Genomic DNA, 24,627 nt, shown 5'->3' with positions numbered 1-24,627 from the left:
AGAATTGGCTATGATTAGAATTAGCTGTCATTCACATTTTAAGTCCCTTTTTTTTAAATTATATATCTTGGTATCTTTGAATCTTTCCTTTTTCTCCTCCCAGACTTGCTTATTATGAAATTCGATATCAATTTTACAAGAGAGATCAGCTTATATGGAGTGTTGTTAGGCATTACAGTGAACAGGTAATACCCTATCACAGTATTTCATCAGGAATATACTTTATAAAATAGCAAAACATTTGCATGTGACTGTACAGTGTGCAGTAATGTTTATCTAATTTACCTCACTTCGAAATCTCCTTATTTAGTTGTTTTCTTCAACGATTAATTTCTTTATTTTTTTATTACAATACTTTAAGTTATTGGGCACGTGTCGAATGTCCAGTTTGTTACATATGTGTACACGTGCCATGGTGGTTTGCTGCATCTATCACCGCATCGTCTACATTAGGTATTTCTCCTAATGCTTTCCCTCCCCTAACCACCCAACCTCTGACAAGCCCCGGTATGTGATGTTCCCCTCCCTCTGTCCATGTGATCTCATTGTTCAGTTCCCACTTATGAGTGAGAACATGCAGTGTTTGGTTTTCTGTTCTTGTGTTAGTTTGCTGAGAATGATCGTTTCCAGCTTCATCCATGCGCTCATCCTTTTTTATGGCTTCAGAGTATTCTTCCATAGAGTATATGCCACATTTCCTTTATCTAGTCTGTCATTGATGGGCATTAATTTCCATTTCTTTAGTTCTACCCCTCTTTATACACCTTTTGAAAGTCTTCTTCCTGTTCCTTTTTTTCCTTTGCAATTGTACTTTTACCACTTTGGGAAAGAATCGTGAATTCGTAGTCGTTACACTTGATTTCTTTAGTGATTATAGTTCCCAAACATGATCTAGTGAATCTCAAAGAGAATTCGAAGCCTCTTTCCTCTGTGGTTCAAGTATGTATGCATAGACACAGTAGTTGTTGCAGGTCACTTGGGTAAAACTGCTATACCATGGAACTCCTTCTACTCCTGTGACATATACAGACATTATGGTTGTTACATGTTAAAATGAGGATACAGTTTCCCTTAGTTTTTGTTTTTGTTATTATTTTCCATCTAATTTATTAATAATAGTGATGGTAATGTAGTAGTAAAACAACTAAGAATTACTGAATTATGTGTTCGTTTAATATGCATACTCACCCATGCAAGGACAGTGTAACTTCCCTTTTTAAAAAAATTTTCATTTTCATTTTTTATAGAGATGGGGTCTCACTATGTTGCCCAGTCATGAACTGCTGGCCTCAAGTGATCCTCTCATCTCAGCCTCCCAAAGTGCTGGAATGACAGGCATAAGCTCCACACCCTGTCTAACCTTCCATTTTATAGATTAGAAGACAGGCCATTCGATACTAAATGACTTGTACAAAGTCACATAACTGCTGCACGTCAGGCTGTGCCTTAAACCTAGTTCTGTCTAATTTCAAAGCTCTGTGCAAATTATTAGTACAGTGCCCTGCACATAGTGAAAGATCACTTAGTGGATGTGGTGGTGGTTATTCCATACAGCTTTCTTTTAACACAAACTTAATTTGATCAATAAATCTCTTTTTTTGTACTTCATTATAATCTGTCTTAAAGCAGTTGTGCGGACTTAATTTAATTTCTTTTTTAGTTCTTGAAACAGATGTATGTCCTTGTATTGGGGTTAGATGTACTTGGAAACCCATTTGGATTAATCAGAGGTCTGTCTGAAGGAGTTGAAGCTTTATTCTATGAACCCTTCCAGGTACTGACTTCTTACTTATTTTAAGGATAGATATAGATAAATGGATGTTCTATTTTTTAATGGCAGATAGTAATTTGCATTGTAATTGTATCTGGGAATTGAATAATGTTCAAATCACGAAAGTATATCAATTTTATATTTTTATCTAAGGCACATGAGATAACATTGGATGATTGCTTAGAATTTAATGAACACTGCCCACGTTTGCCAGGATTTAATGTAGTTGTAAGAATATTTAGAGTGCTGAGTAGATTAAGATTTTCAAGGCTGTACCACCATGTGGAAAGGACTAATGGGGCACTGAAAGCAAAGTTTGTTTCATTTCAAGCTTTTATCTAACCTATTCCCTTCCATTTAAAGGGCCTACCAGCCCAGTGCATGAGGGTTTTAGAAGAATAAAACAGAGAAAATAAACGGGAGAACAGGACAGCAAAAAGTTTGTGGGCTCTTACTCTTATCGCAGCTTGTTTTAGCAATCCGATGAAACTTGGTTCTGGGAGGCCGACTTCAAATTGTAATTGAAGCCAGTGATTTATACCTATCCAACTTTTAACTTAAAGGGTTTGCTAAGATTGTGTCAGTTCCAAGTGTCTTCAGACACAATAGATACTCTATCCATACGTGGGTTAGAAGGTGCAAATTGATTCGTCACAATGTTTACAGATTTTTACAGATAAAAATTCTCCCTGCAAACCCCGAACTGTTAGATTAAAAGTCTTAAACTTATTTAAATTTTAAATAATAAGCTTTCTGTTTTTGGCCAGGGTGCTGTTCAAGGCCCTGAAGAATTTGCAGAGGGGTTGGTTATTGGAGTGAGAAGCCTCTTTGGACACACAGTGGGTATGCATCACATATTTGTGTTTATGTATTTATTGTTTATTATATTGTTAGGAAATATGAAAAACGAATGCTTTCATTTAATAAAAGAAGGGATCACTTTCTTAGTAATCCCTCTTAAAAGATATGTTTCCTTGTTCTTAAATGGAAAATAAGTTAACAGTGGGCTGTTGGTTTTTTAATATGTCTTTGTAGTGTTGAATCATGTATTTTAAATAATTTTGTTCCTTTTCTTGTTAGATAGGAAAAGTTAATTTCTACGTTTCTTGTATGGCACAGCATTTTATGCTCTTATTAGTTTAAAGCAGTTGCATGCTAATGCTGTTTATGTAAACAATGTAACCTCTCTGAGCCTTAAAACAGTTTCACATTTTATTTTTAGTTGACCTTAATGATAGTATATATTTATGGGGTATAGAGTGACATTTTGATACCTGTATACAATGTGTAGTGATCAAATCAGGTAATTAGTATATTCATTACCTCACACATGTATTATTTCTTTGTGTTTGAACATTGAGAACCCTCTCTTCTAGTTGTTTATTATAGCGACTCTACAGGGCCATAGCACACTCGAACTTGTTCTCCTGTCTGGTTGTAATGCTGTATACATGAACCGATCTCTTCCTGTCTTCTTCTCCCCCTACCTATCTCAGCATTTAATAACCATAGTTCTGTTCTCCAATTCTATGAGTTCAACTTCTTTAGCTCTCAGATGTGAATGAGAACATGCAGTGTTTGTCTTTTTGTGCCAGACTTTATTTCACTTAACATAATGTCCTCCAGGCTCATCCATGTTGCTGTGAATGACAGGATTTCAGTTTTTTTAATGTCTGAGTAGTATCCCATTGTGTGTGTATATATATATCACATTTTCTTATCTATTCTTCCATTGGTGGACACTTAGATTGGTTCTGTGTCTTAGCTATTATTACTAGTGATGCAGGAAACATGGGAGTGCAGACATCTCTTTGATAAACTGATTTCCTTTCTTTTGGATATTTACTGAGTAGTTGGATTGCTGAATCATACAGTAATTCTCGTTTTAGTTTTTTGAGGAACCTCCATAGTGTTTTCCATAATAGCTGTATTAAGTTATATTCCCACTCTCAATATAGAAGCATTTCCTTTTCTCCACTTCTTTGACAGCATTTGTGATTTTTTATCTTTTCTGTAGTAGCCATTCTAACTGGGGTGAGATACTATCTCGCTGTGGTTTTGATGTGTACGTCCCTGATGACTATTGATCTTGAACATTTTTTTTTCATATATTTGTTGGCCATTTGAATGTCTCCTTTTGAGAAATATTCAGATTGTTTGCCAATTTTTTTTTTTTTTTTTTGAGACGGAGTTTCGCTCTTGTTACCCAGGCTGGAGTGCAGTGGCACGATCTCGGCTCACCGCAACCTCCGCCTCCTGGGTTCAGGCAATTCTCCTGCCTCAGCCTCCTGGGTAGCTGGGATTACAGGCACGCGCCACCATGCCCAGCTAATTTTTTGTAATTTTAGTAGAGACGGGGTTTCACCATGTTGACCAGGATGGTCTCCATCTCTTGAGCTCGTGATCCACCCACCTCGGCCTCTCAAAGTGCTGGGATTACAGGCTTGAGCCACCATGCCCAGCCTGTTTGCTAATTTTTAAATCAGATTGTTTTCTTGTTGTTAAGTTGTTTGAGTTCCTTGAGTATTCTAGGTATTAATTCCTTGTCTTTGATAGGTGGTGCGGCAGGAGTTGTATCTCGAATCACTGGTTCTGTTGGGAAAGGTTTGGCAGCAATTACAATGGACAAGGAATATCAGCAAAAAAGAAGAGAAGAATTGAGTCGTCAGCCCAGAGATTTTGGAGACAGCCTGGCCAGAGGAGGAAAGGGCTTTTTACGGGTAAGTTCTCTGTTGAATCTTTAAGAAATCTGCAACTTAAAAAAAAATATGTATTCTAGCTGGTTGTATGAAACTTAGACTGTTCCTTATGAGTCTAGGCCTGGTTAGAATAGAAATAATGATGAATTATGGACTTTCCAGTTTCCTTTTACTCCCCTTCCTCATTGTCATCACCAGATCTATGCCCAGAATTGCCAGATTTTGTAAAACTGTAATGATGACTGGTTAGAACTGGTGAGAAGATGAGGAAGTGAGAAGTAGATATACGTGGTACCAGTGGAAACTAGAGGAAGAAGGAAAGCTACAGGGTACCAGTGATTGTTTCTTTAGAAGGGATGTGTGAAAGTTAATTGCTGGTAAACCAGGAACTGCCTTTCATTACTTTTTAAGACTTTTAAATTATATAGGTAATATATGAGTACCATTAATTATCTATGCGATATATGAATATTCTTCTTATAAATAACTGTAAGAACTTACAAGTTATTCTTTTAATGAGTAAATAAAACATTAAAAGTAAGGGTAGACGACTCTAATCATCTCTCATCTGTTTCCAGTTGGAGTGTGTATCCATCAGGTCTCTTTCTGTGTGTTTTTAGAATATACAGGTAGTTTTACTACTATTAACTTCACAGTGATTAAGAATGTATTAGTATATTCATGTTTTCATTTTGGAAATAATTTTAGGAAGCTGACTGCTGTCTTTGTAATGTTGGATATTATAGTCACTAAGGTACTTTATTTGCCAGGTTATTAGGTATCCTTGGGAGGTCCCTTTATTTTCAGTTTTCTGCACTTCCACTAAGTTACAGAGTAATCTTATTAAAATCTAGAATTAGATTATAAACATTATTTGGCTCCACTCACTCATTTTGCTGATGTGGAAACTGAGACTGACAGATTTCCTCCACTGCCCATGGTTACATAGCTGATTGGTGTCAGCCAGATTTAAAATCCTTTTACCTGCTTTACTCCTGTTTCTTTTATAACATTTTACTCCTACTAGGTGCTTTCATTAAGATTTGCTGTGATACAATATTTGAAAAATCATAGCGCTGACTTATATGTGTATGTTGTTCACATTATCGAGTTAAGTCTTCAATTTTTTGTTGTCGTTGTTATTTCCGGGATGTCTGTAGAGACCTCTAGTGGTTGGTTTAAAATTAAACGCCTTCCATTCAGTCCAGACTCTATGTTTGATTTGTCTTTCAGGGAGTTGTTGGTGGAGTGACTGGAATAATAACAAAACCTGTGGAAGGTATGTTGAAAATACCGCCTTCCTTTACAGAATCTGAAGACTGAATGCATGGTAAACACAGTATATGTTATTGATGCTACACACTTGACTGAGAAAATTGCTGACTGAATTTTATATTCATAGCCCTCAGTTGCTCAGTGAATATATTTTCCTCAGAAAGCAGAGAGGTGAAGTAGGAGATGATGCTTCAGACTTTGAATGTTATTTTTAGCAGGACCAGAGATAAACTAGATTTGTTTGGGCCCTCAGTAGCAATTGACTCAATTTTGTTGCTGTTGTTTTTATCCCATTAAAAAAGCACGTCGCTTCTTCAGTGCAATCCCTATCAAAATCCCACTTGGTTTCTTTGCAGAAATTGACAAGCCAAGTCCAAAATTTACATGGTGGTTCCAGGGGTCTAAAATAGCCAAAACAGTCTTGATAAAGAAGAACAAAGTTGGCCGACTTCTACTTCCCAAATCCAAAACTTATTGTAAAGCTACAGTAACTAAGACAGTGTAGTACTGGCAAAAGTATAGACATGTAAAACAGTGGGATACAATTGAAAATTCAGAAATAGATCCTTCCTTCTGATTATCTTCCACAAGAATGTCAAGATAATTCAATAGGAAAGAACTGTCTTCAACAGATTCGCTGGGACAACTTCATATCCACGAACAAAAGAACGAAATTGGACCCCTACCTGTAGCATATATAAAAATGAGTTCACAATAGATTAAATACCTAAATGTAAGAGCAAGACTATTAATAGAGGAGTAAATCTTCATGACTTTGGATTAAGCAAAACCTTGCTAGAAAAGGTACAAAAGTTGGACTTCATCAAAATTTAAAGTTTTTTACTTCAAAGGACAACCATGAAGAAAGGGAGAAGACAGTCCAGAATGGAATAAAATGTTTGCAAATCATATATGTGATAAAAGACATATCTAGAACATAGAAAGAACTATTATAAATCAATAAAAAGATGAATAATACAATTTTAAAGAAGCAAAAGATATGAATAGACATTTCTCCAAAGAATGTATACACATGTCCAATAACCACATAAAAGGATGCTGAACATCATTAGTCCGTAGGGAAATGCAAGTCAAAACTAGGATGAGATGCCGTTTCATACCTACTGGGATGGCTAGTATCAAGAGTTAGGAGGATATGGAGAAGCTGGAACCCTCACATACCAGTAGTGGGACTATAAAATAATGCAGTTATTTTGGAGGAAAATGGTCTGTCAGTGCTTCAAAAAGTTAAACACAGAGTCACCATGTGTCCCAGCAATTCTGCTCCTAGGTTTACACCCAGAAGAATTGAAAGCAGGCGTTCAAACAAAAACTATGCACAAATGTTCATAGCACCATTATTCAAGATAACCGAAAGATGGGAACAACCCCAATGCCCATCACCTCATGCGTGCATAGACAAAACATGATATTTCTATACTTTACAATAGTATTCAGCCATAAAAAGGAATCAGGCACTGGTACATGTTACAGAATGGATGAACCTTGAAAACGTGATGCTAAGTGGAAATAGACAGTTGCAGTATACCACCTATTACCTAATTCCATTTGTCTGAAATGTCCAGAATAGGAAAATCCATAGGGATAGAAACCAGCTCCAGGTGGTTACCTAGTCTGGAGCTGGGGAGGGGCAGGGAGAAATGGAGGTACACTGGGTAGGATTTGTGGGGGAGAGGTGGGGGGAAATGGGGAATGACTAACGGATAGGGGGCACTTTTTCTAAAATGGATTGTGGTGATAGTTGTGCGAGTCTGAACATACTAAAGGCCACATTATCCTAAAATTTACTTTGTACATTTTAAATGGTAAATTTTATGGTATATGAACTACATATTTCAATAAACTTTTAAAATATTTTTTAAAAGTATACTCCTTGAAAAATATGATGGTCAGCATTAAAAAAGCGAATGTTTTTTGGTCCCTTCTTACATCTGCAAGTTGCAGGTACTGATGTGACTGTGTCAGCACCACCTGGAGTGCTTATTAATGTCCCAGAGATTCTGATTCAGTAGGTGTAGGGTGGGGCCCAAGAATGTGTGTTTCTAACACACTTTGAGAATCACTATTTGATCACATTTGGATTACATTTAACTTCTTTAGAAAGCCAAGATTTTGTACCTTCCTGGTTAAAACAGTTCAGTATCTGGCCCTGGTTTTGGTTGAATTCAAACTTGCTCATTTTAAAATATCTTTATTCATTTATTGTCATTGGACATTGAATTTCTGAAGGTGCCAAAAAGGAAGGAGCTGCTGGATTCTTTAAAGGAATTGGAAAAGGGCTCGTGGGTGCTGTGGCTCGTCCAACTGGTGGAATCATAGATATGGCCAGTAGTACCTTCCAAGGCATTCAGAGGTAATTGAGTGTACTATGTGCAAGGTTTGTCTCTGTGTGCTAATTATTACAAGGAACACATAAATGGATTAGATAATTTGCCTGCTCTTAAGGATCTTAAAGTCTAATTGCAAGCTGTGATGGCTTCAAAACATACAGTGCCACCAGAAAGGAATAAGAAAAGACATACTTTCTGAATTTCTCTTTTATTCAACAAATGTTTATTACCTACCATGTGCCAAGCACTGTGCTAGACACCAAGGATACAGAGAGTAGATGAGCTAGGCCCTGGTTTTATTATTTTGATATTTCTTTTTTTTTTTAGAAAAGCTTGGGGATCTTGGAGTCATTTTAATATTTTTGTATTATTTGGGGAAAGTTATTTAAAATTACTGTTTTTTTGTGAAATATTTATATATTTAATCAACACACACGTTACTTTGAAAGACTGTCAATATTTTCCTGATGCCTTATTCAGGGCAGCAGAATCAACTGAGGAAGTATCTAGTCTTCGTCCCCCTCGCCTGATCCATGAAGATGGTATCATTCGTCCATATGACAGACAGGAATCTGAGGGGTCTGATTTACTTGAGGTAAATTCTGTTCTTCATGGTCATGAGTGAAATGGAATTTTAATGATATCTAGGTCCAGGATTTCATGGGCAGCTCTTAAAGTTCCTGATTGATGAACTTCTTTAAGTATTATACATAGTTTGTAGAATAGAATTTGATTATTTGTTTTTCATTTGAGCATGTGTTTAATTGAAATTATAGATTTTTTTTTCTACACAGGAGTAAAGCTTTTTTTTTTCAGAAGCGATAATGTTAAGTTATAGGCTATATCACTATTTCTGTGATAGCTTGTTTAGTTAACATTGTTAAGTTTGGTTTCCTGCTTTGTAGCTGATTACTGGAACTTCGTTGCTTCCATTTCTCCTAAACAAATTAATTTATTTGCTCTACTTCATCAATCTAGATTTATCCCAGTAAATAGAACTGGGGGGAGGGTGAATAAAATATTATATATAATTGTGATCTTGCTAAATCTTAAAGAAAATTTAAGAGCTTTTAGGCTTTTAGTTTGAACTTTATTGTGTTTTGGTAATATACACATGTGTGTGTGTATGTATATATATATGTGTATAAATTGCTGTTCTCCCATGACAGGCTTTCCCCCAAAAGAGATTTATTAATATTTTTCAACCTTGACTTTAAAATAAAATCCCTCTTAATTGTTCTTCCTTTGATTTTTATTGTATATGTTTACATTTTATCTATATTTCTGCATGCTTCTAACTTTATTTTCTTTGTTTTTCTGCCTACACAGCAAGAACTGGAAATACAGGAATAAATGTTTCCTAAACTGCTTCTTGATTTCGTCCTTAAAAATCAAAGCAAACTGTGGTATTAATTGACTGTGTGTGAATTCCATTGTCAATTTTCATGAAATTTTCTTTAAAACTCTCACCTCCATCTGAACTTTCATAGTAGTGGCTTGACTACAAATAAAAACTTGTGGTATTCCTGGTAATACTGTCCAGAAATAAGAGATTAGCACAAAATATTAAAGGATGCAGAGAATAACTCTGTTCTCTGTTGGATAGATTGACTTTAATTGACTTGAATAGACTTTATTGAGCTCAGAAGCAGATACTGTTACTATCATTTCAAAAATTTTATCTGTTTATATGGTGTTCATGTGCATTTCAGATAAAATTGAAAAACAGGACTGTTTTGTGTCCAATTTAGTGAACGTGTTCTTTATGTTTGTGAGGCCTGATGATGGAATTACATAGCTTTCTGTTTCACAAATGACTCTAAATTTCCTGAAGTTACAAGACTATTTACTGGAGCATCTGCTTTAATAATGGAAGTGTCAGTTGCTCTGATCCTGCCCTTAGACCTCAAATAATAGTTGGCACATGAATTTTGAGGATATGTTTTCTCATCCCTCTTTTTCCTATTTAACCGCTTGGTACTGTTGCTAATAAATGATAGTCATTTTGTAATTGTGTCATATACATCTTCAGGCTTTAGCATTTCTGCTTTTCAAAAATTGAATCTCCTTGTTGGTTACACTTATTTCATAATTACTAGTTTTAATTAATGTAGATAGAAGTTGAACATGTAATTAGTCAAATTGCTGTGTGGCCCTTGAATATATAGAGGTCTTTATTTTTAAAAACCAACCTTTTGCATTTAAATCCTTAGAGAAGATTTATCTTAATGAGAGAAAAATAATTACAAATCATTATTTTTGAAATTAGTACCCTCTTAGTTCTCCACATAAGTTGTGTTTCAATTTCTTTTTTTGTAATAAATGATGGAAACGTTTTAGCAATGCCTTATCTAGCAACTTTTATGCTTCTCCTCAAAAATGAAGCCAAAGTATAAACATAGATTTAATATGTTGTATATTTGAAGAGAGTGAAACTATTAACATATAACTGTTCAGTTGGATTATGTATTTTAGGATTGCAGTTATCAAAATAGTAAGTTGAAGTTTATGTTTAAAATAAGCACTTTAAAGAAGATAGACTGACATTCAAAAACCAGTCTGTGCTGAATATACAAAGGAAATGACTTCCGTCCTTAAAGGGTCAAGGGTAACAAAACATGTAGATGTTAATGGCAGCTGACAAACCTTTCTCGTGCCTAGAAAATTGAGCGATGGCAAAAGTGTCACCGCATGCAGTATTCTAGGAGAGTCAAGCACAAATAACTACTTCAAGATGCTACCTTAAATCATTTCTAGTAGTTTCCCTCCTGAGATTCTAAAATAAAAGTAACAATTTTTAATTTTACTGGATATATTGCTATTTTAATGAGACTTACTTTTGAGAACCTCTGTAACTTAAGATTTTTTTCTTAAATGTTGAATTTTTGTTTAGCCTTTTATGTTATTCATCTTTTCCTTGTGATATCTTTTTATAACTCTATGTCAAAAAGCACAAAACGTAAAGAAACTTAATTATTTTATTTAAACATATAATCATTTTGTCTGATTTATTAGTTTTAAGGTATCAGACAGCTTTTAAAACTTAGATGCATTATTATAATTACTGGAAGAAATAGAATGATATACACTAATGAGAGAATTTGTTAGTTTTTGCCATAGATGTCAAGGGTGGGCACGGAAAATGGAGATATTTAGGCTATTTCATCTTTGCCTGTCTTGCTGTCATGAGTTAGTTGGGTAAAAATGTTTATTGATTATTGATTCTTTTGAGTGTACTGGATATACAAAAGAAGCCTTCTGTCCTTAAGGGATCAAGTATAACAAAACATGGAAATATTAAAGAGCATTAGAGTATAAAATTATATCCTTTTAGCCCTTTGTAATATGGGCAAATTCTAAATATTTTATTTGGGGATCTTTTGATCCTCGTTTTCTTTATTCTCCTGAGTAGTGCTCTGTATTCTTTGATACTCAGCTTTGAGAGTTACTAAATCATATATTATGTTTTCCTGAGATGTACTACTCTACTTATCCTCTAGTCTTCATATTTATATATGTATATACACATATATACACACACATAAACAAATATATATACATACATTATGTGTATATAGTCATTTAATACTCATTTCCGTTCACATACTTATTACGGTCATATAACATTCAAAGCAACATTCCTTGCTTTTTCATTGGAGTTATATTTTTCCATGTTCTTAGAAGTTTTAATTCTTGTATATGTGACTACACGTACATGATATGTATGCATATATAGTCATTTAATACTCATTTTGGTTCACATACTTACTATGATCATGTAACATTTAAAGCAACCTTTCTTTTTCATTTTCATTATATTTTTCCATGTTCTGAGAAATGCTTCATTAACATTTTAAATTCTTCTATATATGACTATATATACATTGTTTGTATATTTGACTATATACAATATATATATAGTCATTTAATACTCATTTTGGTTCATATACTTACGATCATACAACATTTAAAGCAACATTCCTTGCTTTTTCATTTTAGTTATATTTTTCCATGTTCTTAGAAATGCTTCTTTAGCACTTTTAATTCTTGTATTCCCATCTATTTAGGTAACATTCCATTGTGCTTTTAACTCTCTTAATTCATGACATTAAATTTGTTTATTATTTTACTAACAGTAATAATGCTTTAATAAGCATCTTTATACATTTTGCTTTTTTATATCTTGTTTGCTTTTTCATATTTCCTTAGAATTTATTTGAAAAAATTGAATTACGGGGTAAAGGGCTTTTGCAAAGTATTGTTAAATTCCTCAAGTTGCATTTTTGGGAAGGATACGTGAATATTTTACCAACTAATTTGATCTTCTGCTGCCATTAGTGACTGAATATCTTAATCTGAATCTCAGAGTGTAATGGGTTTTTAGTAGTGCTGAAAACAAGGTTTTCTAAAGGGTATTATGGTGATAAATTATATTATAAAAGCTCTCAATGGTTTGAAGCACAATAGCCTGGTAACTAAGGCATACAAGATAGAAAGTGGGTAGTATTTCTTGTGCTTGCATTTCAAATATAAATATTTTAACATTTAAATTTCAAGCTGAAGATAGATGCATTAAATTATTAAATTCGTTTCCCATTTTCTCGTTGAAGAAAGTAAGGCATACATGTTAAAAGATGTTAGCTAATTTGCACACGTGAATCGTGAAACACGTGACTATTGCTATGAAACTGCACTCTTCTCTGAGACTCATTCTGAGGATGAGACCCCAGTTCTTTTTGGATTCCTCTTCCTTATTCATGGCTTTTTGCAATTGTCAAGGAATGACTAGGTACCAAGCAACTTTAAAAAATGTAAACTTAAGCACTGAAATAATATCAAGTGTGATTTCTCTGCTTGTGGTTATATTGGTTGTGTTATCCTTTTAACAATATTGGTGTTATATTCTTGGTCATAGAGTGTCAAGGTCTTATTTATTCCGTATTTTCATATATATTATCTATTTTCAACCGTGTATTATATATAATGTCAGTAATATTTCGTTAGCATCCATTATTTTAAAAATTCTTGTTTTTAATATTTGACTAATTCAAATCACAATACTTTTGAGATAGCTGAAAAGGAAATAAATGTGTTTTAATGTGCTACTACTTATATTTGAATTACTTTATGCTTACATTTGTCTTTAGAAAGAAATCGTGCCAGACATTTTGAAATCTTAGAAATTCTTTGTTCATACTAATATTGTCATATTTTCTTTACTGTAAGAAATATAATTTGATACATCAATATACTTCTCAATGCATGTTTAATCTATAAGATCAAATGTTCAAAGCATTAAACATTAATTATCTTGGAATTTTATTATGTGTATAATTAATTATATATTCCTACCTCTTTTAAAGCAGTGGTTCTTAATCTTTGAGAGAGATCACAGACTCCCTTCTGTGATTGAAAAAAAACACTGACAAAAAATATGAACTGTGCTGTGAAAAACGTTGTAGAATCACATTTTCAAAAAATTTTATGTTTTGTGCTTCAGAGACCCACCTGAAGGCCTGCCATGGACTCCTATTTCAGAGCCCCTGTAATGTTAATGTAGTTATTTTATACTGGCGTATGTTTATGTGTTTCTTAATTAAAGCGTGATGATTGCTAGCAGATATTTTAATATTTCTAAGTTACTTCAGAACAAAATGTATTTTACCAGAAGACCACTTGGTAAGCATTTAATACATATTTTTCTCTTAAGGCAACAGTAGAAGTTAACTTACAAACATGCTGTGAATATTTTTGTAGCTTCATGTACCAATATGTGGAATTGTGCTGTTATTTCTAATAAATGTTTTCCTAACACTATTATAATTAGCTAATATGCAGTATTGTAAATACTACTTACATGCACATACTTCTCAAATCTAGAGTCTGGTTTCCTTTTCAGAATCATATCAAAAAGTTGGAAGGAGAGATTTACCGATACCACTGTGCTGTTCCTGGAAGCGGGAAGACCATCTTTATGGTCACAAACAGGTATTGACTTGAAGCGACATTTTTCCAAATACTGCTTAGTTGCGTAGGTCACAAGAATTTTGAAAGCTGAACTGGCAGAGGATTTGGAGAATTGTACTTAAAATTCTCCAAAGTGAGTGGCAAAATGTTCTTTTTCATAGAATCACAACAATACACATCTAAATATGTCCTCTGAGATTTTCTGTTCCAACCTTCTCATTTTAAAGATGTGAAAACTGAGATATCTTTGTAGCTTAGGGACCTATCCAAGTTACACAGTGTAGCTTAGGGAGTTACTCAGGTTACACAACTACTGAGAGAATCTAGAATAGGCTTTATACCTGTAATAGTGATACGCTTACTCATGAACCGCAGGACCAGTTATGGACGATTAATTCATGAATCACTTTTGCTAAGTTTTATTTTGAGTGATTAGCATGCCCCTTTTAAGGAATGGCATTACTTCTGTATGTTTCTCTCAGCTTTTACTAAACATTTGGAAGTGGTAGATAATTTTTCCAAATACAGGAACTTGGGCTAAACTACCAAGCTTATTTTCCTGGGATTTATCCTAGATAATAAACTTATCCCAAAGTGAGAATTATAGATTAATAATTTTCAGAACTTTCTTAGTGATGAGTTTTATAAGATTAAGGCAAAGTTCTTACAGTAGGCAAAATCTGCATTAGATTCCTCATGACTGCATTTAAATTTATTTGGATGGGAAGAAAGAAAGGAAAGCTGAATGACAGGATAAGAGAGGTTACCCAGTCATGTAAGAATCCTCATGTAAGGGAGGATTCTTCAGTCATCTGATTTGCTCATTAGTTGAGAGGTAAAAATATTCACAAAACAATCTAAAAAGCAGATTTTATGACTTTGACAACTAATCACTTATTTTTTGTGTCCATAATTTTATATTGTCTCCCATAGATTAAGCCCAAACAATGTATGTCTTAGATATTCCCTGATTTCTTACTGTTGTATATTTGTAACCAGACCCTTTTTCTATTATTTTTTTGGAATACATTTTTAAAAGTGGGGTTGCTAATTTGAAAGTCATGAAGAGTTTTGAGGTCTTTTCTGTATGTTGCCAAGTCATTTTTCAGAAAGGTTGAATCGGTTGTTTAGAGACCACTCAGCAATACAGGAACGTGCTCTTTCTCCTGTGTTTCGTTAAGACTAGGTTTTATCATTTAAACTTATATTTTATAAACTTATTTAAACTTATATTTTTTTTTGGGAGGCCGAGGGGGGTGGATCACAAGGTCAAGAGATCGAGACCATCCTGGTCAACATGGTGAAACCCTGTCTCTACTAAAAATACAAAAAATTAGCTGGGCATGGTGGCGCGTGCCTGTAATCCCAGCTACTCAGGAGGCTGAGGCAGGAGAATTGCCTGAACCCAGGAGGTGGAGGTTGCGGTGAGCCGAGATTGCGCCATTGCACTCCAGCCTGGGTAACAAGAGCGAAACTCCGTCTCAAAAATAAATAAATAAATAAATAAACTTAAATTTTTTCCTGGCTTGATGGGTAGAAAATAATTTTTTGTTTTAATTAGCATTTCTTGGATTACTGTTGAGCATGAACCTTTTAATATATCATCATCCGGTTATATTTGCTACTTCTTGAATTACTTGTTGATATTTTTTGCTCAGTTTTCATTGGTATGTTAACCTTCTTACTGAATTTAAAGAATGTTTTGGAAATTAATGATATCAACCCTGTTAATTAAATGTATTATTGACATGTTAATGATTACTAATTGAGTTTCTCAGTATATCGCATTTTTTATTTTGAAATTCACCGAAAACTTAGTCCCCCAATTTTTTTTTTCTTATGAGGTTTTAAAAACAAAATGCAAGTTCTCATGACCTAAATTTCTTAGGCTATAGCTTTACTAGTTGGTCCTAACTCTGCTATAGTTTATTTTAGTAATCCTTATTGAGAAATTGATTATTGAGCAGACTTTTTTTAAAAAAACATGAACATGTGACAAATACAGGAACACAGAGATGAAAGTTACATCTCTCTCCCTTCCCTGTTTTAAAGGCCGGGGGCTACAAATTATCACTGATGTCACAGTATGATAGTGCTAAGGAAAGCAAAGAAAAGCCAAGGCAGTCCTCCCGCCTTGGCCTCCGAAGTGCTGGGACCGTAGGCATGAGCCGTCACACCCAGCTGTCTCTCATGTTTTTGTTTGATACGACTCGCAGCTTCTCACACAGAGGCGTATGCACATAGTACACACATGAATAATCTCTCTTTTGTTCTACCCCGTGGAAGGCTCGGAAACAGGGAGGAATATGATGGGGCTTGTAGTTTTAAAATATCCTTGTGGTCAGCTGCCATACTGGAAGAAATCAGTTCGGAGGCAAGGAGACCAGTTAGACACTGTGTAAGTTTTTTATTGACAGAGACTGAAGACATAGGAAGAACTCTTGATACAGTAAGATAGGGACCACAGTGTCATGGGAAAAGTGTCAAGGAGGCTTTTATAGGTGAGGGAGTGCTTGAGCTGAGTCTTGGGTACGCAGCTCTTGCACAGGTTAACTAGAGGCAGGTGGAGGCATACAGCACTATGGCAGTTTGACCAGTAAGATCAGTGTGGAATGGCTGGATGGTAAGATGTTAGTGTTGGGAGATGAGTCATAGGTAGTAGCTCATAAGATTATAAAGGTTTAGATGTTATCATTGATGTGAAGGAGAATCACTGGTTTGCTTAAGGTATAGTCTATTACTGTATTTTTTTAAAACAGGTCTCTCTTTCATAGCCCAGTCTGTAGTGCAGAGGCTTGATCATGGTTCACTTCATTCTCTGCTTTCCCGGGCTCAGGTGGTTCTCCCACCCCAGCCTCTCACGTTGTTGGTACCACAGGCATGCAACAGCTAATTTTTTGTATTTTTAGTAGAGATGGAGTCTCACTGTGTTGCCCAGGCTAGTCTTGAACTCCTGGGCTCAAGCAATCCTCCTGCCTTGGCCTCCCAAAGTGCTGGGATTACCGGCATGAGCCATCACACCCGGAAGTCCTTTTTTTTTTTTTTTTTTTTTAATGTCACTTGTGGCTGCTCACACAGAGGCATAGTACACACAAGAGTAACCTCTCTTCTACCCCATGGAAATCTTGTAAACAGGGAATAATACAATGAGGCTTGTAGTTTTAAAAGATCTTTGGCAGTTGGGATGCTACACTGGAAGAGAATCAGTCCAGAGGCAAGGAGACCAGTTAGAGATTGTGTAAGTTTTCTATTGCTGCACAACAGATTACTGCAGAATCCACTTCAAAGCTCATTTGCTGTTGCTGGCAGAGTTCTAAGACCCCTGTGTCGTTGACCTGTCAGCCAGTGGGCTGCTCTCAGCTCCTCGAAACCACCTTTATTCCAAGCCAGCAAGGGTGCTTTGAATCTCTGACTTCTTAGTATCTTGCCCAGATTTAGAGTCCATGAACTTAGGTCAGGCCCACCTACATAAACTGTTTTTGCTTAAAGCCACCTGTGCCTTATAAGAAAACCTAATCCTGGAAATGAAATCCATTACATTAAATGTCTAGGGGACTGTGCAGAGATGTATATTAGGGTTTGGGAATCTTGGGGGCGGTCTTAAAACTCTGTCCACCATAAAGACTGGAAAGTATCATGATAGGAAGTGGGAGGGTCTAAAGAATGAGGATTCAACTTATGAGGCTTGGCGACTGAGTGGATATAGAGGAGAAGGGAATACATGATAGGGAGAGAGGTAGAAAGATACCTAGATAGATAGGTATGTATGTATGTATGTATGTATGTAGGTAGGTAGGTAGATGGATAGATTGATAAATAGGGAGGGAGGGAGGGAGAGAGGTAGATAGATACCTAGATAGACAGGTAGGTAGGTAGGTAGGTAGGTAGGTAGGTAGGTAGGTAGGTAGGTACATAGATGGATAGATTGATAAATAGGGAGGGAGGTAGATAGATACCTAGATAGACAGATAGATAGGTAGGTAGGTAGGTAGGTAGGTAGGTATGTAGGTAGATGGATAGATTGATAGGGAGGGAGGGAGAGAGGTAGATAGATACCTAGATAGATAGATAGATAGATAGATAGATAGATAGATAGATAGATAGATAGATAGTTTGGATAAAAATCAGGAGTTGAGATCTTTCTGAGACCATTCTGAGAGTGTGTGTAGAAGACCACCAAGATTTGAATCTTGGTAAACATGGTGCAAGAGGAAGAGCGAAGGAGACATTTTAGTGGTAGGAGAGCAGTAGTATTATTGGCATGGTAAAGAGAAGAACTGAAAGATATTTGGAGTAGTGAATTGTGTTTGGCACACGCATTTGTAAGAGCCATTTTAACTCTTAGCTCTGTTAGCTTATTATGGATTGAGGCCAGGAGTGTGGGCAGTGGAGACTGTTTGGAAATGGATGTTGGTGTTGGAGACTGTCACAGTGAGTGGAGGGTGCTACTGCCACTTACTAGGCTGGGGTTAGGGATGTTGGACTTTGTCCAGTGCACAACGCAATCCCAAACAAGCCCAAACTTGAACAGCATTTCTGCTGAGAAATACAGTGCCAGGGGTCTGTTTCAGTTCCCCACACCGCATCGGTCACCATGCCATTCATGTCTGTCTTCTAAACATGTGGAATCTAGCCCTTTCTTCCGCCTTCTCAGGCCACTGCCGTCCTTGAGGCTTTCATTGTCTCCTGACTGGACTGTTGCGGTAACTTCCTACCTCGAATGTCTACTGCCAATCTCTGCCACCTCCCTCTGTTTACCACCAGGACCATGACTCTAAAATAATAAACATTATGCCATTTCTTTTTCATTAAAAGTGAAACAACATTATCATGTTATTTCCTGTTTTATTAAAAGTGAAAATTTGTTAAAAGGAAAAGAAAAAGCCCCTTAGGTCTGGTGCTCGTTTTCTTACTACTTCACCATGGTGTCCATCTGGTACTCCAGCTACGGTTTCCTGTTTTGTATCCCTTTATATGGCAGAGTGTTCCTCCTTTTGTCTGGACTGTCATTTCCTTACCTACATGGGGAACTCCTTCCTTTCAAGAATCGACTCCCAGGTCACCTGCTTTACCAGTACAATCTTGTTCTCCTCTCTTTCTCTTGCTTGCTCCAAAAGACTCAATCTGCACACTCTTTTTTTTTTTTTGAGACGGAGTCTCGCTCTTGTTACCCAGGCTGGAGTGCAATGGCGCGATCTCGGCTCACCGCAACCTCCGCCTCCTGGGTTCAGGCAATTCTCCTGCCTCAGCCTCCCGAGTAGCTGGGATTACAGGCACGCGCCACCGTGCCCAGCTAATTTGTTGTGCGGCTGGTTAGCTCAGTTGGTGAGCTTCTGCACACTCTTATGGCACTTGTCTAATTGTGCCGTAGCATTTCTTTACATGTTTATTTCTCCTCTAGCCAGGGAGCACCTCTCAAGCCGAAACTATCTTCTTTGTTTCTCTGGCACCCTAAATATTTGTAGAATTAATAGTTCTTTTGTAATTTTGCTTTCTGTAATAGAAGCTTAATTTTAAGTATAGGTCTATCAGTAATGAAAATGAATCACACGCTGAGAAATCACTGTGGATGCCCTTTAAGGGTTCTTTTATTGCCATTGAATGTACTCTGTGATAAAGTGTATTAGCATTAAAGTGTTCAAATCTGATCTTTATTAGTAGGCCTAAAGTGAATCTTTGCTGACATTTAAGGTTTATGACATTTCCTGCACGTTCATTCTTGACTGGAAGGCATAAATGGCTGACGGTAAAGAGCAGTTAATAATTTCCAAGTTAAACATTTTCAGGGGCTTCTGCCTTTACTGCTCCCCTGATGAGAGTACAGCCTATTTCTTATGTGTTTCAAGGATGATTTCCCTATCAGCCTTTTGGTTGGTTAACCAAAAAAAAAAAAAAAAAAAAAAAAAAAGTGACATTTTTCTGAATTCTGTAAGATTGACAGAAGGGGAGTTTTTGAAAGCCTGCTTTGTTACTTTGCTGAGCAAGTGCTACCTCTGCCATTCAGCGGAGTGAATTATTGGTGAGAATACATTGTCTTCATCATGACCTGTAAGTTTTTGTTTTCTTTTGCAAAATAGGCGAGTGTTGTGTATAAAGGCAGTTGAAATCCTGGGCCTTATGTCTGTAGACTGGCAGTGTCCATTTGAAGATTTTGTACTTCCTCCTAGTGTCAGTGAAAATATGCTAAAAATTTCAGTTAAGGTAAGAAAACATGTCACACCTTTAAAGCTAATAATTCATTGCTTTCAGCCTGTTTTACAGTTAACTACACAAAGTGTTTGAAGGATTAGTGTCATTATTACTACCATATGCTGAGACTTAAAGATATAATCAGTTTATTTGTATAACTGTACCTCATTTTCTGGCAGTCTTGATTGCATAGAGTGAAGTATCAGTTTACCCACCCAGATAATTAAGAGTCTGATATGCTGATACTTTCTTTTTGAGAGAAATAAGCATTAGTAAATAGAGTTTTGTTTTTTAATTTCATATGGATACCCACGTTACTATAATCTTAGACATTTCTGGAAAGATTCCTCTTTTTTAGGCTTTCAGAAGATTCTTAAGTGATTTGATAAAATTAAATGTATCCAAAATTCCCATGTTGTATGACATTCGGCATTTATGGAATGCGAATACGATTGAAGTATGTGATCATGCTTTTTATGTCTTAGGTCCCGTCATTTTATAAGGAAGCACTTTTATTTTAATTACGTAGTAATTTGTAAAAGTGATTAGCTTTTGCTTCGTTTTCAGACTCAACTACTTAACTTTCTTTGAAATATGTTTGCTACATTATATATATTATAAATTTATTTTCATGCCATTAAAACACTATAAATTGTTATTCTACATATGGTGATTTCTTGAGTGTATTTGTTTTCTCTAAACAGTAATGTTGTTTCTATTAGCAAAAGTATCTGAAAAACATTTACTGTGAAATTGAATAGCTAGAGATGTGAGTACTGTTACCTTTAATTTATGTTTATGTATCTTTTTGTGGAAATTTACAAATAAAAGAAAACACGGTGTTTCCCTAGCAATACCACATTGTAGAATGTTGAAACTGAAGGAGTGGCTTGGTGTATGAAATGCAGGTTTCAAACTGGGAAAGAAAGACTGTGTCACCGTGCATGTGTCTTACAGTTACCTCAGTTACCACTTTTCTTTCACCTCAATGGTGAGAATTGACTCAGTGTATTTTACATTATACAAAAATTTTATCTATCAGCCAAAGAAATGAAGGAAGGGTTTTTTTGATTTGTCAGATGTGATGAGCTACCAAGTGGTGTTTCTGTAAGCTATTTATCACAGCCTGCTGAAAGCCATTATTTTATACAGGTAGATGTATGCTCATCCAGTTTTATAAATTCTAACAACTCACGTATGGAAATACTGTCTTTGTACCAAGATGATTTATTTCATGTCCTACTTGAATGTGTGTATTTGGTTAGTCTATTTGTTACAAAATAGAGTTCACAATTAAAAGTTGTGATTTTTTTTTCTTCCTCAGAATAATTTCTTTTCTGTCATTGTTTCTTTTGAAACAGGAACAGGGTCTGTTCCACAAAAAGGACAGTGCCAGACAAGGCTGTGTTCGAAACATTTCCCTGAAGGACGCCGCCACCGCAGAGGTGAACGAGAGTACCCCCCCTTTTTTAGCTGAAATACTTCTTAAAAAGCCTGTTATAATGAATACCATTATTTCTCCCTAAGGTCTCCCAATTATAACTTTGGATGGATATATAAACTTAAAATGATATGCTGTGGATCAGTCAGGTGCAAGGGTCTTGTTTTTATGTGACACCTCTGGACTGTATCCTTGGTCCTTAGCTATCAGACCCGTTGGGAGAGCTTCAGCTCTTGCTTTCTTAGCTTTCCCTTCAACCAAATGAGCCTGTACTTGTCTTTAAAATTCATGATAAGTATTTTCCTTTACAGAGAGCATATCATGCCATTGAGGATGCACAGTCAACGAGACAGCAGCAGAAATTGGTGAAGCAGTCATCAGTGAGACTTCTCAAACCCCAAATGTCATCTTAATCACAGATTCCAGGGGCTCCAACGGGGAGAGAAAACACTCACTGTTCTTGTCTATAAAGCACTCTACTTTATCTTGCTAAAGACAATTTTCAAGTATCTTTCAGTTTTATTTTTCTAGGGTAACTAATATTGGGTTGTCTACTTTTCTCCCCTTTTAGTTTTTACTCTAATTTTGTGACCATGTATGTAATAACAATCCACTTGTACACTGCCACCCAAATGGGCCAGACCCTTGAAGAAACATCACTTCAAATTTAGAATGAAATTTTCATTAATGTTAAAATTGTGAAGCAAAGGTCAATAGGCTTATATTTAATTTAAGCCTTACTGAAGAATAGGAAAGGGGTTTAGAATGACTAGTGTTCTTTGAAAGTTTTTTTTTTTTTGAAATGGAATCTTGCGTTGTCTCCAGGCTGGAGTGCAGTGGCGCAGTCTCGGCTCACTGCAACCTTTGCCTCCTGGGTTCAAGCGATTATCCTGCCTCAGCCTCCTGAGTAGCTGGGATTACAGGTACGTGCTGCCACACCCAGCTAATATTTTTGTATTTTTAGTAGAGTCTGGTTTCACCATGTTGGTCAGGCTGTTCTTGAACTGACCTCGTGATCCACCTACCTTGGCCTCCCAAAATGCTGCGATTTTAGTCGTTAGCTACCGCGCCTGGCTGAAAGGTTTTAACCCATGGACAAGTGTTGGACCCTGACATTTTGTTGAAAAGTAGTTTGTTCAGTAATTGAACTGAGTTAACATTTTTGGTAAGCCAGGTAATTGAATGAAGAAAACCCACTAAAGGGAGAAATGACATGTTTGCTATTTTCTTTTCATAAAAACACTGTTTTCCCTCTAATAAAGTGTATTTTACATCCGTGCTTATTTTGTCTCCTTGCACTCTAATAGTAAAAATTGTGGACAATCAAACCTTAAAATAGCTACACTCTGCCCTCCTTAATGTAGCATTCATCAAAATTTGGAAGCTGTTTACATGCTCCTTCAAGATGAGCTTATATGGCATAATTATTTGCTGATACATGAAAATATTACACTTTAAGTTTTTCAAGACTCTGAAGTATGTAAAATTCAATATTTTTACATTCCCAGAAATTATTTCTTACAGGTTGAAAGACTTTAAGGACATCACAAATTAACATTTAGTCCTAATGCACACCTAGAATGTATTTTAAATACTTTTTAAGAAGAATGACAATTCTCCGGTTGTTTTATATATAAATAAGCCATATATAATGACACTGTGTTTCTTGAGGTAGCGGGCCTGTGAGGATCAATTCAGTACAGTATTTTTTTTTTGTCCTTTCTGCATCCTCGATCAGAGATACACTATTAAAACTTTAAAAAATACTGAAAAATATTTAAGTTTTTTGGCTGAACCTTAAGATTTGCTCCTATTGTTTAACACGGCAGTATTTCAAATCACTGAATTCAGGAAGATGTGGACACCCTCTGCTCTAGTTTTGTTTATGGGGTGGTGGTTCTGTCATCATCATTCATGTTTTTTAAGGCCTGGTCATAAAACTTTACATTTTCCTAGTGTGATTTAATATACATTCTAAAAAGAGAATGCAGTAACTAATGTTTGATCTCTGCTTGTCATAACTTTTACAAAATTGTTTTTTTCTGTAAAGTATATACATACAACTTATAGCTTAAATTGAATTTCTATATTAGTGGTTAATTGCAGTTTATTAAAGAGATCATTATAAGCAATTTCATAGCAAATGTTTGTATTTTGTGTTTTTAAAACAATTAGGAATTTGAGATATCTGATTATATTTTCATATGAATCAAGCTGTTGACAGTGTCCTATATATTTAAGAAATCATATTATACTGATACTATTTGTAACATTTTTATTTGATTTAATCTCCAGGGACAGAAATAATTCATTGGTAAAGTGTAATAATTTTTTAATGCTTTGAGAGTTAATTACTTGCAAATGAGAGAAATAAAACATTTGGCGCATTGTTTACAGATATGAACACTTTGTGGGTTTGTATTATTCAAGTAACGTTTGCTTTACTTTTTGTCTTTCCCTTTTCCTCTTCAGATCCTGTAGTAGTGAGAAGTTATATTAATAGTTATGGAGGACTTTACAAGATGCTAGTCAGATAAGCTTCTTCTCAGGGTACTGAGCCCCTTCATCATACTGGAGATCTGTGGCACACACCTCCAGTGCGGGGGGATTACAGAGAATGCAGTTAACCTGGGGGCCCCGCTGCACTTTGAAATCCATTGCAGTATTTGCATTGCCTTCCGTGGTTTCTCTCAGCCATTGGCTGAGTATGGCAATTATACTAAGATATACTTAGTTTACAAATTCTAGAAGACACAGAAGTCCTCTGACAGCCATATTTGGCTTGAAAACTCTACAGTGGCCTTGCAGAACCTTTCCTAGACTGCATGGTGGTCTGGGATGTTCTACCACACTGCTGTCTTTCTCTTCTGCTCCCTCTTCCACTTGGGGCTCAGACTGCAAGTCTGGAAGGCTCACCCAGTGCTGGATTATCCA

At 35.7% G+C, this 24,627-nt stretch overlaps 1 protein-coding gene across 6 annotated transcripts in view; it reads left to right on the top strand.

The window, feature by feature from the left end:
• VPS13C (vacuolar protein sorting 13 homolog C) overlaps window positions 1-24,097 on the top strand; it is a 196,197-nt gene extending 172,100 nt beyond the window's left edge. For 3 of the 6 annotated variants that reach the window (XM_035258764.3, XM_035258763.3, XM_078333289.1), the window contains 11 exons: window positions 104-185; window positions 1,661-1,774; window positions 2,539-2,614; window positions 4,328-4,491; window positions 5,704-5,749; window positions 7,996-8,119; window positions 8,577-8,691; window positions 13,996-14,084; window positions 20,141-20,264; window positions 21,614-21,697; window positions 22,005-24,097. In XM_035258764.3, coding sequence (XP_035114655.3) covers window positions 104-185; window positions 1,661-1,774; window positions 2,539-2,614; window positions 4,328-4,491; window positions 5,704-5,749; window positions 7,996-8,119; window positions 8,577-8,691; window positions 13,996-14,084; window positions 20,141-20,264; window positions 21,614-21,697; window positions 22,005-22,106 — 1,120 coding nt within the window. In that variant the 3' untranslated portion in view covers window positions 22,107-24,097. Of the gene's footprint in view, window positions 1-103; window positions 186-1,660; window positions 1,775-2,538; window positions 2,615-4,327; window positions 4,492-5,703; window positions 5,750-7,995; window positions 8,120-8,576; window positions 8,692-9,425; window positions 13,714-13,995; window positions 14,085-20,140; window positions 20,265-21,613; window positions 21,698-22,004 lie in introns of those variants that run through there. The other 3 variants (XM_054239324.2, XM_054239323.2, XR_013520680.1) reach the window with 2 other exon arrangements.
• The last annotated feature ends 530 nt before the right edge of the window (window positions 24,098-24,627 follow it).

This window comes from Callithrix jacchus, chromosome 8 (genome assembly GCF_049354715.1).
Source record: "Callithrix jacchus isolate 240 chromosome 8, calJac240_pri, whole genome shotgun sequence".
Classification (NCBI taxonomy): Eukaryota; Metazoa; Chordata; class Mammalia; order Primates; family Cebidae; genus Callithrix; species Callithrix jacchus.
This window is presented reverse-complemented; position numbering and strand designations above follow the sequence as displayed.